This window comes from Poecilia reticulata, linkage group LG9, assembly GCF_000633615.1.
Source record: "Poecilia reticulata strain Guanapo linkage group LG9, Guppy_female_1.0+MT, whole genome shotgun sequence".
In the NCBI taxonomy this organism is placed as follows: domain Eukaryota; kingdom Metazoa; phylum Chordata; class Actinopteri; order Cyprinodontiformes; family Poeciliidae; genus Poecilia; species Poecilia reticulata.
In genome coordinates, this window is record NC_024339.1 from 1,114,185 (window position 1) to 1,127,633 (window position 13,449).

The 13,449-nt window shown below is 38.8% G+C and overlaps 1 protein-coding gene across 4 annotated transcripts in view; it reads left to right on the plus strand.

Moving 5' to 3' along the window:
• The window catches only part of LOC103469572 (TNF receptor-associated factor 2-like), a 52,150-nt gene that overhangs the window by 3,141 nt on the left and 35,560 nt on the right, over window positions 1-13,449 (plus strand). For 2 of the 4 annotated variants that reach the window (XM_017306788.1, XM_008417329.2), the window contains 9 exons: window positions 459-537; window positions 1,520-1,618; window positions 2,009-2,170; window positions 2,837-2,911; window positions 3,040-3,114; window positions 7,347-7,829; window positions 8,151-8,328; window positions 8,425-8,573; window positions 9,766-12,444. In XM_017306788.1, coding sequence (XP_017162277.1) covers window positions 459-537; window positions 1,520-1,618; window positions 2,009-2,170; window positions 2,837-2,911; window positions 3,040-3,114; window positions 7,347-7,829; window positions 8,151-8,328; window positions 8,425-8,573; window positions 9,766-9,984 — 1,519 coding nt within the window. In that variant the 3' untranslated portion in view covers window positions 9,985-12,444. Of the gene's footprint in view, window positions 1-458; window positions 538-1,519; window positions 1,619-2,008; window positions 2,171-2,836; window positions 2,912-3,039; window positions 3,115-7,346; window positions 7,830-8,150; window positions 8,329-8,424; window positions 8,574-9,765; window positions 12,445-13,449 lie in introns of those variants that run through there. The other 2 variants (XM_008417331.2, XM_008417332.2) reach the window with 2 other exon arrangements.

Consider the following 13,449-nt stretch of genomic DNA (forward strand, 5'->3'; position numbering starts at 1 on the left):
TTTTTGCACAGCTTTTGGCTTTTAAAGACTATGGTCTTAAACTTTTGATCAGCTGAAAAAAATCATGTTTGAGTGTAAATGCATTTTTCAGAAAATTCCCTGCTCAAATGTTCTTGTCTCTTGCACTGATTTTTTCGTTTAACATTGTGAAGCTCTACTTAGAACCTTCTTAAGATCCAATAGTGCAAAATGCWAATTCTTGCAATTTTTTGACTGGTCTTAAGATTTTGATCAGGAGTGTATATATATAAAATTAATTAATCAAAAGTCCTGGCCCTCAATCTAAAAAGGTTTCAGGTATGAATGCTTTTGCATGTCAAAATGCAACAACTTTATATTATCATTTATTTCTTATATTCTTTGGTAATTCTCCTGTGAAAATAGTATGATGTATTGACAGATTGTTAAAAGCAGATGAAASAGTAGTGATGTGTGTTTATCTATTTTCCCTCTCCTAGTTCTGGACCACAGAAATGCAGTRCATGCATCAAGGAGGACTTGTTTGAGGAGCCCACCTCCATTCTCAAGCCTGGTGGTGTAAGCACATTGAACCTTCCTTTTGTTTGCTGTAATGTTTCAGATATTTAGTCCTTACCTGAGATTTCTACCACAGCAGGTCAACTTCTGACTCAGTTTTAGTATCACAAAGCTCAGCTCTTACACAGTTCTGTCACTATCACTAAGTTTGCTAGGGAATCCCATTGGTTAACTTTTATTTACAAAGCATTACCTAGACTCCTGCTGGTCTATATTTGTACTGCAGTCACACTGAGAAGTGTTGAGTGTTATACTTCTGGTTCACATGATTTGCGGCTTCTTTCTGCTTGGACTGAATTGGGTAATAAGGCTTTTGTTCACTCTGCTCCCTCTTCTTGGAACTTGCTTCAAGAATTGTTGAGATTTACTGAATTTATCTCATTTAGTGCTTTTGCATCCAAACTAAAAGTTCTTGAGCCCGATTCAACGACAGGCAGCTGTTTTTTTAATCTATTTTTTTTATAGCTTGTCATTTTCTTTTAACTGTGTAATTTTTCTGTATTGTATTTGTTGCTGCCTTTTGGCCAGGTCTCTGTTCAAAAAGAGGTTTTTAGTCTCAAAGGGTATTTATTCTGATTAAATAAAGGTGAAATAAAAAAAAGGATCAGCAGTAAAGTTGAGCTAGTGTTGAACTTTTTCCATATTTTCTTGATGGGAGGCAGAATATATGTGGATGTAAAACCCTAAAAATAAAAAAAAMCCCTGAGAGTCAACAGAGTAACATATGAGTGTTTTCTGGGTTTCCRATCCAGTGCTGCTTGTCTTGGATCCAGTTCTACAAAACTTTTTGAGTACTCTGTGATTGTTTCCACAATAAAAAAAAACGGAAGCTGCAACTCTGGTTCTGTTGTCTATCTTCATATGTGGTGAAGAAATTAGAGCCAGGGGAGAAAAGTGAGCTCCCAGCATTGTGTCCATCGGTAAACCGATGCAGAGCGTTTGTAACTCTACACAGCGGTAACAGCCGTTTTCTCCTGTCCAGGCGTTCCCAGACAACGCAGCTCGGAGAGAGGTGGAGGCCTTGGCAGCAGTTTGTCCTAATGAAGGATGCACATGGACTGGAACTGTCAGAGAGTTTGAGGTAAATCCCAGAGCATTATTTCCCTCTGGGGCCAACCACACCCTTCATCTGTTACTGAGGTTTATGACAGATTAGTCCGTTCAAAAAGAAATAGATTTATCTGATCATCCATTCAAATGATCAGACCCAGCTCATAAATAATAAGTTTATGTTTACAAATATAAGGAATTTGGATAATTCAATGTAAAGCAAAGGCTTTTGATCTGATCTGATTGGTGTTCAAATAGAAAAAAAAAAATCAAATTATTTTGTTTCCTGTTTGTTAAATGGAACAAAGCTAAGATCTTTCCCCATTTTGGATCCATGGGCAAATCAAAGGCATGAACTGTGATTCACATTTGAAGGAAATAATGAAGTAGTAAGAAAAMTGCTGCTTTTGGGCCCTTGCAGGCAAGCCATGAGTGCAACTGTGACTTCATGATCATTATGTGTCCGTCGTGTAAAGAGCTGATGAGAGCCAATGAACAGGAGCGCCACAACGAGCGAGAGTGTCCAGAGAGGACACTGAACTGCAAATACTGCAAAGAGCCGTTCCTCTTAAAGAACATCAAGGTGAGGATTAAACAACTAAACACTGTTCATGATGCGTTGCTTGTGTGTACCTGTTACCAAATACGGTCGTCCTCAGAAACACTGGACTGCCAGGAAGCTGAAACCATTTCACTGAACTTATTCATGGTTTGGATTCATGAATAATGAATACCATGATTARTCATGGTTTTGAAGAATCATGGATATGCCATAATTATGGCATACTATCATATTGGTCATATCATCATATGAGTATGTGACAGATCATATTGTAAATGATCTATCACAGATAAATCATAGACAATTATCATTAGTCGTAGTTCATTTTACACTTAGTTTGGCCATTTATTCCATTGAAACTCCATCCAATCGGGAGAAAATGGTAGTGACATGCAAAGTGTGGTCCTTACAGTTGTTAATGTTGCAAACATTAATAATGCAGTAAAGATATTATTATATTTTGTGCAGCTTTAAAAATATTTAACTCTTTTCTTTTGGCTCCATATAAAATTTGAATGAACAATAMTTTTCATCTGCTGTTGTTCATAAACATTTGCTAAGGGCAAATAAGTAAAACTTGAATTTCGAATGTAACATTTTAAAAGGAAATGCTCATTTTGTCCAATTACAGTTTTGTGCGTCTTCCTGACAGTAAATGTTGTGAACTGATGTGCGGTGTTGTTTTAGGCTCATGATGAAATCTGCCCAAAGTACCCAATGATCTGTGAAGGCTGTGCAAAGAAAAAGATCCCCCGTGAGAAGGTATCCTGGCCGTTTTCACTCTCCTCCATTCTTCAGTTTGATGAACCTCTCTCTGCTCTGAGCTTGGGATCAAACTCTCTGACATTCTTTACGCCATTGGCTTCTTTCATTTTTGTTTTGTTTTGCAGTATGTGGACCATATTAAGTTCTGCAGTAAATTTAAAACACCATGCAGATTTCATGTTGTTGGCTGCGACACGTCTGTAAGTAGATACTTTTGTCACAAATTGCTATATGTGCATGACTGCCTACTGTGATAACTATTCCATCATCAACTTGGCAAAATGAAATATATCACACTTCAGACATATTCAAACAAAAAGGTCAGGTAAACATTTTTTTTCCTCCAGTAAGCTAAAAAAATATAGCATTTTTGACTATTTCAGTAAGTTTGCCAAATTATTGAAAAGCATTTCTTGGAGAGGATGTTACTCATGGAGGATAAAAAGGGACAAAATAAAGAAAAATAAACTCATCCTTAAAATATGAATTAAATGTACCATGATGTAAACAAATGTTTAAATAAATGTTGACAAAATATCATGAAATCATTAAAATGCAAACCAAATGCGTATTTAATTAAGTCATGGTTCCTGATGCTGCAGCATCATCATGAAATAGTTTTCTGTTAAACTCGCCTATCACATTCAAGGGCGTATTTAAGATGCTCAGTGGAGTGTAAATTTATTTGGAATTGCCCTTTAGCCATTTTATGAATCAGAAGCTGCAAACAAAAGCTAACTTCTCCTTCATGGCATAGCGATAAGCCCATAGCCCCACCCCTCAACTGTGATAGGTGAGTTTGACAGAGAAGTACTTCATCATAAACCTGCAGGAACAGGAGACATTAAATAACTGAATACACATTTAAATACCTGCATAAGCTAGTGCAAGTTTGGATTTTAACAATTTAATGACGTGTTTGTTAAATTGATTGGCAGATAAATGGTTATTGTAATGATTGAATGAGGTATTTATTAGAGATGTGCCGATCAGGTTTTTTTCTGCTGATTCTGATTCCGATCCCGCATGAGGGCCGATCACCGATACCAATCACCGATACCGATAACATAATTATTATTTTTTTTATCATAAGCACTACCGGTTACATTATATGGAAAAAGGAACCATTAATTCACCTTAATTTAGACAAAAACTTGTTTTTAATAACTTTTTCCAAAAAAAAAAACCAAAACAGGCATTGTGCAAATTGTACTGCTATCAGTAATACTATCTTTAACAGACTGAAAACATGTGAAGGCTCTGAAGAGGCTAAATAATGCAAAAACTCAAAATAAAACCTCTCAACATTGCCAAAAAATTCAAGTATAAAACTTAACATTCAAAGGCAAATACAGGATCCATTACAATAAACAATCCTGAGTTACTGAATGAAAACTTCCTGATAGCATGGCGGCTAGCTGATTACTGCTAGTTCTGAGTGGCTGTTTCTGGGTTGGAAACAARTTATGTTCCACGCAGGCTCGAACAGGTCACTCCAACAAGCCCTTACTTTGAAGACTCAGAACTGACACTGCTTCCGAGATGATCACTTCTCCTCAGGTCTAATCCTCTGGGCAGAGCAGGGAGGAGATCAATTATTTTTTCAGAGATTATTTGTCTCATGTTAGGAGAGCAAAAGTTTTAATACGTATGCAAAATGAATTTTTAAGTTAGATGCTGAAGCTTTAAACAGAGGTTCGGTGTGAGAGTCACTACCAGGTGGAGCAGAAGCGGCGCTCCGTCTGTGAAATATTACTACCTGTAGCGCGTAGCAGCGGTTCAACAGCGAGAACAGAACCAGCGTCTTACATCGCAGCTCAAAGACTTAAATAATTTTGCAGGTTATTTGTTTAGCTTTCTGACCGTTATGCTAATAATAATACTGCAGTGAGCCTTGATGTAGCCAAACTCTGTCAAGTATGTCATTGTTTTTATGCCATATTAGATTCGTYGTGTTGATGCATTTTGACCTGCTTCAATTTTCCGCCGCAACATGCAAACTTCCCCATTCACTCAGTAAGTTATAGTTCCACATTGCTTAGGATTTGTTGCTGCGCGTTTGCGCAGTGTGAAAGAAAGAGGAGACCAGCTGCACAGACAGACTGAGAAATGAGAAGCAGGTGATCGGTTTGTGTAATCGGCAACAAGAGACCGTGATCGGCGATCACCGATCATACACTTTTTCACAGAAATCGACCGATTATGATCGGTGGCCGATCGATCGGCACACCTCTAGTATTTATTAATGCTGTCCCTTTTAGTCTTCCGTAGGTGCTACATGTCTGCTAAATCTTTTATTATTGGCTTTAAATCAGCTGTTTATGCAATGTGACAATGAAGCAGCATTTTTTTTYGGCATAGGCAAGTTGGCTCACTGCCCAGGGTGGCATTTCCATAAGGGGCATCATGAGTAGCCAAAAACGAAGAATAGAAAACTGTTATTTTAATTGAATGACTTAGATGTTGTTTAGATTCCAGATTAAAGAATTGTTCCTCAGATATGACCACTGATCACATGATTACTGCTTCACAGCAAAAAGGAGGATTACATGTGTTTAGGTTAATCTGGCATGAATCAACAGGGGTAATATAAACAGTAGGGGTCTAAAACTTTTTCTGTCTTGCAAATATTTTATTTACTTTTATTTTTGTTTATTTTTTATATATGATTTTACGTAATAATATTTTTGAGCTGGTTTATCTTGTCAAACCCATCCTTTTATTTRAAATGTTAGAGAAAACTGGACTGATCAGGTTACTAACCACACCAACAATATTTAGTACTACCTGTTTTGTTAAGAAGCTTYTGAGCCAAACAGTATTTGGTGTCATAGTCACTGTTTTAACTTGATATTGATCACAAATCAATAATCAATAGTTTTTTGGTTTTATTTGACTCGGTGATCATGATGGATCAAAGGCATTTCCTGTCTTTGGTTGAAGCCATTGCTGCTGCATGAACTCCCCAGCATGATGCTTCCACCACCATTCTTTATACTAATGTGGGACTAAATTTATTTATACCAAGCTGCTGTGTGCTGTTCATTCAGTCATGTGGTTCAATCCACCATTTTAGCTAAGGACAACTTAAGTAACTTAAGAGTTTTTGAAAGATGTTGAAAAATAAGAAGKGACATTTTTTTTCAGTGTAATATTCAAAGACGCCATAAAATAAGTTATTATAAAATAAAATGATCAAAACTTTGATTCTGATAACTGAGCAAAGCTTATCAGCTACCATCTTGGACTGAATCAGATCATGAGTCGTTAGTGAAAAACTTCATGGATTTGTGACTCCCTAGCTAATTGTTACAGCTGTTGTTTTTTCCTTTCATCTTTTTACTGTTGATAATTATGATGAGTCATCAACCCTCAACTCCCCCATCACCACTCTGAATGCTGTCGGTCCCTGACATTCTGAAAGCAACTCTGACAAATCAGTTAGTGTGAACAAAAGTCTTTTTCTATTAAAACTCATATATGATCTCTCCTGGAATCTTACTTTAACATTAGCTCATTGTATTTTGGTTGGAACTCAGACTATAAAGCCTGCCTGATCTAAGATCCACACATTGTGTGTCAGTAGTGAGTCTTTATTCAGCTGGATGAACGTTCTACAAAACAATCRTGACTGTGAAGTGTCTAAGAGAACAATTAAACTTTTTAAAGTTTAGGTAAAATCATTTTTTTTTGAGTGATAATATTAAAATATTATGCCCTCATCWAAAAACATACCTGGAGTGTTACTTTCACACAAGTTTGAGAAATCCTCTGATCTCCATGACAACCATTCATTTGTTGTCCTCATTGGAGCTGCAGTTTCCAAGCTTCCTACTCACAGAGCAGCCCTCCCCTGTGACTCCACCACTCAGCTCCTTCAGACTAGTCAGCAGCTATTAGCAAGCACCTGGTGGAACTGAKCATCTGCTAAACTCATTATAGGAACTAATTCTCAGAGCAGCGCTGGTAAAAATGTTATTAAAGGGTTAATAGAGGAGCCATGTTGTGATGACTTTCTGACGGCAAAGTTTCAGAAACAACAGGAGTTGCTTAAAGAGACAGAGACACAATTTGAAAGCATTAAATTATAAAGTAATTTTTCTTTTAAGTCCTATTTGATATATATTGCATTTTCTAACAACTGAAGTTAACATAGTTACTTGTTATAGTACCTTTAGGTACTATATACCTATAGAAACTATAGGTATATAGTATCTATAGTTCCAACTAAAATACAATGAGCTATCTATCTACATTCCGGGTACTATATACCTGGAAAACACAAAGTACTGCCCCTTTAATTCATTTTGTATTTCATTATGAACCAGCTCTGCCACATAATCTTACTGTCTTCTTTTGTTGTTTATGCAAATCTTTAAAGAGACAAACTGTTTATTTTCTTAATTTTACAGTTTCTATTTTTGTTTCCAAGGTGGAGAAGGAGAAGATCCATGACCACGAGCGGCAGTGTTCATACGAGCACCTCAACCTGCTGCTGCATTTCATCATGGGCATCAAGGTGAGTCTGGAGAGCCTCCAACCGCAGACCTTAGAGGTGGCCAGCCAGAAGCTCCAGGTGTTGCACCAGTCCCTCAGAGAGCTGGAGCTGAAGATGAGCCAGCTGGGTGGGGGCGGCCCCGCTCCCGTGCAGGGTGCATGCGCTCTCACCCTGGCCACGTCCTTCACCCCGCTGCCCAGCGCCATGGGTGCCGCCCTGGAGCTGCAGCTCCAGAGCGAGAAGACCAAGGTGGCCGAGCTGAGTCGGCGCTGCCAGGAGCTGGAGCTGAAAGTGAACACGTTTGAAAACATCGTCTGCGTCCTGAACCGGGAGATGGAGCGTTCCTGCACTACCATGGAAGCCTACAACCGCCAGCACAGACTGGACCAGGACAAGATCGAGATTCTCAGCAACAAGGTATGAACGAGCCCTGGATGCCTCTTTACACACCCAGTAACACCAAGTTATACCCAGTACCACCACATCATAGCCCATAACACCATAACATACTCAGTAACACCACATCACGCTACATCATACCCTGTCAGTTTAGGTTGATGGTCATGTCTTGGTATGGAGTTGCGCCACACTCTTTCTATTTAGGGATGATGGGTTGAAATAACCTGACCCTGCTTTTCTCCACAGCTCCCTCCCTCACTCGTCTGCTGTGTTCCTTGGATTTAGTGGATTGAAAGTATCCAGCTAAAACGGTCTTATTCCTTTGGTGCTTTGCTGCAGGTCCGTCAGTTGGAAAGGACGGTCAGCTTGAGGGACCTGTCCATCGTGGAGATGGAGGGGAAGATGAGGGAGATGTCTGCAGCCACCTACGATGGCGTCTTTATCTGGAAGATCTCTGATTTCACCAAGAAGAGGCAGGATGCCGTAGCTGGYCGCGCTCCTGCTATGTTCTCTCCCGGTCAGCGTTCCATCCGGAGATGCTCTYACCAAGCGCTTATGGCCTGGAATAACCAAGATCTTCACACTCACTCAGTCGTTTGATCTTGTCTTCCAGCGTTTTATACGAGTAAATACGGCTACAAGATGTGCTTACGAATCTACCTGAATGGTGACGGGACGGGCCGCGGCACACACCTGTCTCTGTTCTTTGTGGTGATGAGAGGACACAGCGACGCACTCCTTAAGTGGCCTTTCAATCAGAAGGTAGAAGTCTTTTTTTWATTATTAGTTTAAACATTATGTTGCTTTTTTTTTTAACAGAATCCAAATAAATTCAAACCAGCTGTAGGGCTCTCCATCTAGACTGGAACCAGGCTGAGTTGAGTTAAAGTTTTACAAAGTTTTATGATTTTTTAAAATTATTAAATGTCATAGTTTTCTTATGCTTAGTGTAAGTTTTGAACCCAAAATTCAGGCCTGGACAGGCCAAAATTATGTGCTTGATGGTTGGGTCCAGGCTTTTTTGGCCTGTTTTATAAGCCTATAATACATCCAGCCCAGAGAACACCACATCAGAGTGTATGATATAAAGCTGTGCAGCTGTATTTACAAGGGTTACCAGGAGAAAACCTCTTTCCTTTAAAAAAAAATATGGCAGCAAGATGCACGTTTGCTAAGTTGCATCTGAACGAACGACATTGTTCTGGAGCAATGTGCTTTGAAGAAATAAGACAGAAGTAGATGTATTTGGACATGGTGAAAGGCGCCATGTTTTTAGAAACGGAACCAGAACAAACACGTCTCACCAAGTGTTAAACACCGTAGTGGAGRGCTGTAGACTTGAGCTTGTTTGCAACCACAGGTAGAACATTAATGTTTGGTGCACTAAAGTGTTCTACAGTCATAAGTTCAGGAAATGGCTGAGGCAGATTATCTGTCTGTAACAAACTGTCACAACATGGTGACAGTTTTAACAAATATGTAAAAAGGTTACAACCACAGCTTTAGAGGAAGGTCTACAAGCTGTTAACTCTTGAGGTGTACTTAATTTTTCATTCAGAGCATTTTTATTTTGGTTTTTCTCTAAATAATTGACTGAGAAGTGTTTTGTGGGCTCTTGTTCTCCTGACGTTACTTCAAAGGCCAGATAAGTTTCCTATTACACCCTGAAATTGAAAGAGGGCTGTTTCCTCAGGGTATTACCCTGATATTCTGATTTGGTCTAGGCATTAAAGAACAGATCCCAGAAAACTGAAACCTACAATAGAAAAGCACCTTTAGTGGGATTCGCATCATTAACATTAGTTCAGTCTGATCYGTAGAGAATAGTCTTATGTAGTGCAAATCTCTGCTGCACTAATCTCCAATATCAGCCTGCAAACAGTGAAACAGAAGCCGCCTCAGCTCCAGATTCCGTTGAAGCCGCTGTTGGGTAATACTAGTACCATCTGTGCAGGTTACCCTCATGCTGCTTGACCAGAACAACAGGGAGCACATAATCGATGCCTTCCGGCCCGACATCTCATCTTCGTCCTTCCAGAGGCCCGTCAGCGACATGAACATCGCCAGCGGCTGCCCGCTCTTCTGTCCTCTGTCCAAGCTGGACTCCAAAAACTCCTACATTCGTGACGACACCATCTTCATAAAGGCCATCGTCGACCTCACTGGGCTCTAGAGAAATCGTAAGAGCAGAAATCCCAACTTTGCCTTTTGTTGCGACTAACCTGTTCATCAACCGGCCTTCGTATTAGCAGTAACCGGCGCTTCTCTCGGGGAGGTGTTGTGTCGTTTGGTTTTGGAATCAGTTGTTGTTGACAATATGCAAGATATCATTTTTTCTTTGTTGGCTATTCAAGTCCTTCAGTTTCTGTTTTACCAATCAGAAGGAGCTTTTATGCATCAAAGTTGTGACTATTCACCAAAGTGACTGCAGAACTTTAAACAGCGTTTTTACTAACCAAGGCATTCCAACAAGTGTGTAGTGTACTATGTGAAACAAGCCGACTGCCCGCCTCATTAATCCCTCATGAACATGTTGAAGCTCCTGGTGCTTCAGAAGGGGCTTACCTTCAAGGTTTAAAGGAAGCTTTCCTGTAGGCACTAGTTAATGCTCTTGTTATTACTAGTTATAACCCAGAAACTTACTAACTGCTAAGATAACTAACAAACACGCAAGTCCCTGAAAATATTCAGCTTCTTTAATGACACTCATAAGTCTTCTGTGATCGTTCCAATGATTTCCAACAAGATTGTTTTTCTGGTTCCGCAACTTTCCTTCCGTCTTAACTAGCTGGTTTGGGATTAATTAAAGGGTTTAATAGAGAAAATAACCACACGTGAGTCAAGCTGAAAAGAAAGTGGTCTGAGTTAATTAAAAATAAGAAAATGTGAGTTAAAACCAAAAACTATCCAGATATTTCTTTTTTCCCAGATGCCAAGCCGAGTGGTTTTAGAACAGGTGTTCCTGGATTCAGACTTTCAGTCAGATCCTYTTTGTAATCATCGCCTTGTTTGCAAACTCAGTAGCCTTAAGGAGGAGAAAATGAACTACTTGTCAACTGTATTATGTGGTCTAAGTTGGTTTGATCGTGAAGCAGTTACAGTAACAGGCCTCTGCAGTCCCAGCATCAATATGCTGCTTGGTTAATGAAAGTCAGCATAACTTTCTGGTAACACGTGAGCTAAAACACTTGTAGTTTCATATGCGTTTATAGTTACTGTATGTCTGAGTCCACATGTGCACATTTCTCCTGCTGGTCTTGTTCTCTGTTTTGATGTGACTTGTTGATAGTTTGTTGATAGTTATTTCAAAAGACATGTTCATGAAATGAGCGCTTTGCTTTGAAGATGGTGTAATCTAATAGGACTTCAGACTTATTTAAGTAACACGTTTAATATAGGTGTGCAAGCTATGCACAAGGGAATATAGGCCATGCTTTTAAAACAATTGGCTGCAGAAAAGCAACCAAAGAAATTTAAACACCAAATGAAGCACCCAGATGGTCCATCCTGGATAGATTATTTGAACAAAAAGGAGATCAGAGCTTCTACGTCTGAAAGGAGAAATGGAAAACTGAAAAAGTTTATGCTAAAACTAAAGCTTCTAAAATTCCTGTCCAGGTTTGATTATTATCAGACTTTTGAGTTAATGCCACCAAAAAAAAATCWTCAATCCAATCGAAATAAACTGTTACATTTATCATATGGGTGGATTGGAGATACAGGMCATGATGTTATTCCGACAGTATTTCCACATTTTAACACAAGTGACCGATGCTTAATAACATTTTAAATGCGTTTCAAACATTTCCTCTAAATTCATATTTATCGAGTGGCAGTTTGAGTGACATGTTGCAGGCAGTTGCCGGCGGAAACGCTGAATGAAGATCAGAGGATGGCTCCCAGACATACCAGAYGAAATGAATTGAACTTGATGGAATCTGGTTAGTGTCATCTTTTGTGTTCGCATTGTGAAAAAAAAGAACATCACCTGCCATGTTGATCACCCAGACRCCACATAATGGATCTGGTTGCACATTGAAATCCATCYGATTCGGTCAGTTCCTTCTGAGTGCTTCACTTGGTGCCAGTGATGTACGTATGYACCAACACTCCATAAAGTGCATAAAGTGATTTTATCATCTTAATTCCACCTATAGAAWTGTTTTTTGCATTTTAAATGATGCACTATGTATTTAAGTATTGTTGATGATTGACAATACAGAGAGACAGATTATAAAGTCTACAGTCAAAGCAATAGATCAGATCACTATTGGCTGTTGCGCTCAGTGTTGTGTACTGTCTAACATTTGGTGATGTCATCATTATTTTATGTTTCTCCCATAAGCTTTGCTCACAGTGTTGTCAGAATTTCTCACATACTGTTGCATAACAGCGATTGGTCAGTGTCTGGCTCTGCTGTTCTTAGGGAATCATTTGTCTCTTGAAGCCAGTTCTGTCTGCAGTACTTCTGCTGCTAACATTCCTGTTTGTGTCTTTCCAGTTCCTTTCCTCTGAAAGAAATTCTATGGTGTGAAGTATGAATTAAGCCTTGGTTATTATTTTGTTGCCTTCGGTTACACTGAATAAAGGTGGACAGACAGTTATGGACTGCTGATGGTCTGTAACAACTTTATAATCTTCCAACACTTTCTCTCAAAACTATCCCTTCCTTAAAAAATAGTTGAAGACATTGACAACATGTAAAAGATTCAAACTTTCTCTAAAAAGACAAAAGGAAAATGCAAAGCAAAGCAACAATAACCAGAAAGATGACTTCAGAGATGCAGTACCAATGGAGACTGCAGGCTGAAATGAATTGATGTTATCGAGTTCTTTAATGTTCCAACACAGTTCATATAAAAACATTKATATTTTCATGGGATTTTTGTTGAGTTGAAACCAGGGGTGCACCGATGACAGTTTTCTGGCTGATTACTAATCTTGAAAAAGCTTGACCTGCTGATTCCGATATTGGCTTTAATGTTTTGTTTCTAAAATGTTGCTAAATTTAGCAAGAAAGTCACTGAGTTGATAATGGTGGGGTGACTATAGTTAACTACAAATGTGCAAACATGACCAGTCTATCACTCAAACATGGCTCACAGCAGAGCTAAAGAGGACAGTGGTTGATTTTTAAGACCATTGCTGATAAGATAAGATCTCCTTCACATGTAAGCATCAGCTGATCACCAATCTCCCCAAATGAAGGAAATTGGCACTGATAAACCAGTGCAGCCCTAGCTGAAACACTTGTTTCCAATCTCTACAAATATATTTTTCTTGATACGGCTAACGGTACGTACAGTGAGGTCAAAGTGTGTGTCACCTTACATGTCTTCTGGTGTTGATTTCTTTTATTTTTGTTACACTTACATGTTTCAGAGCATCTTAATATCAGATGGAGATAAACTGAGTAAATACTTACAAGCAGCTTTACAGAAAAGTAATCACCCCCAGGAACTAGAACCATCCTGGGTTTGACTCAACTGAAAATGAGTGTTTTGCAAAACTGCAGAAGATCTTTGGTTAACTCTTCTTGAAAATACTTTCATTCAGCCGCACTGGAACAGTTATGATTTTTAATGAACAATTTTATTATTATTATTATTATTATTATTATTATTATTATTATTATTAT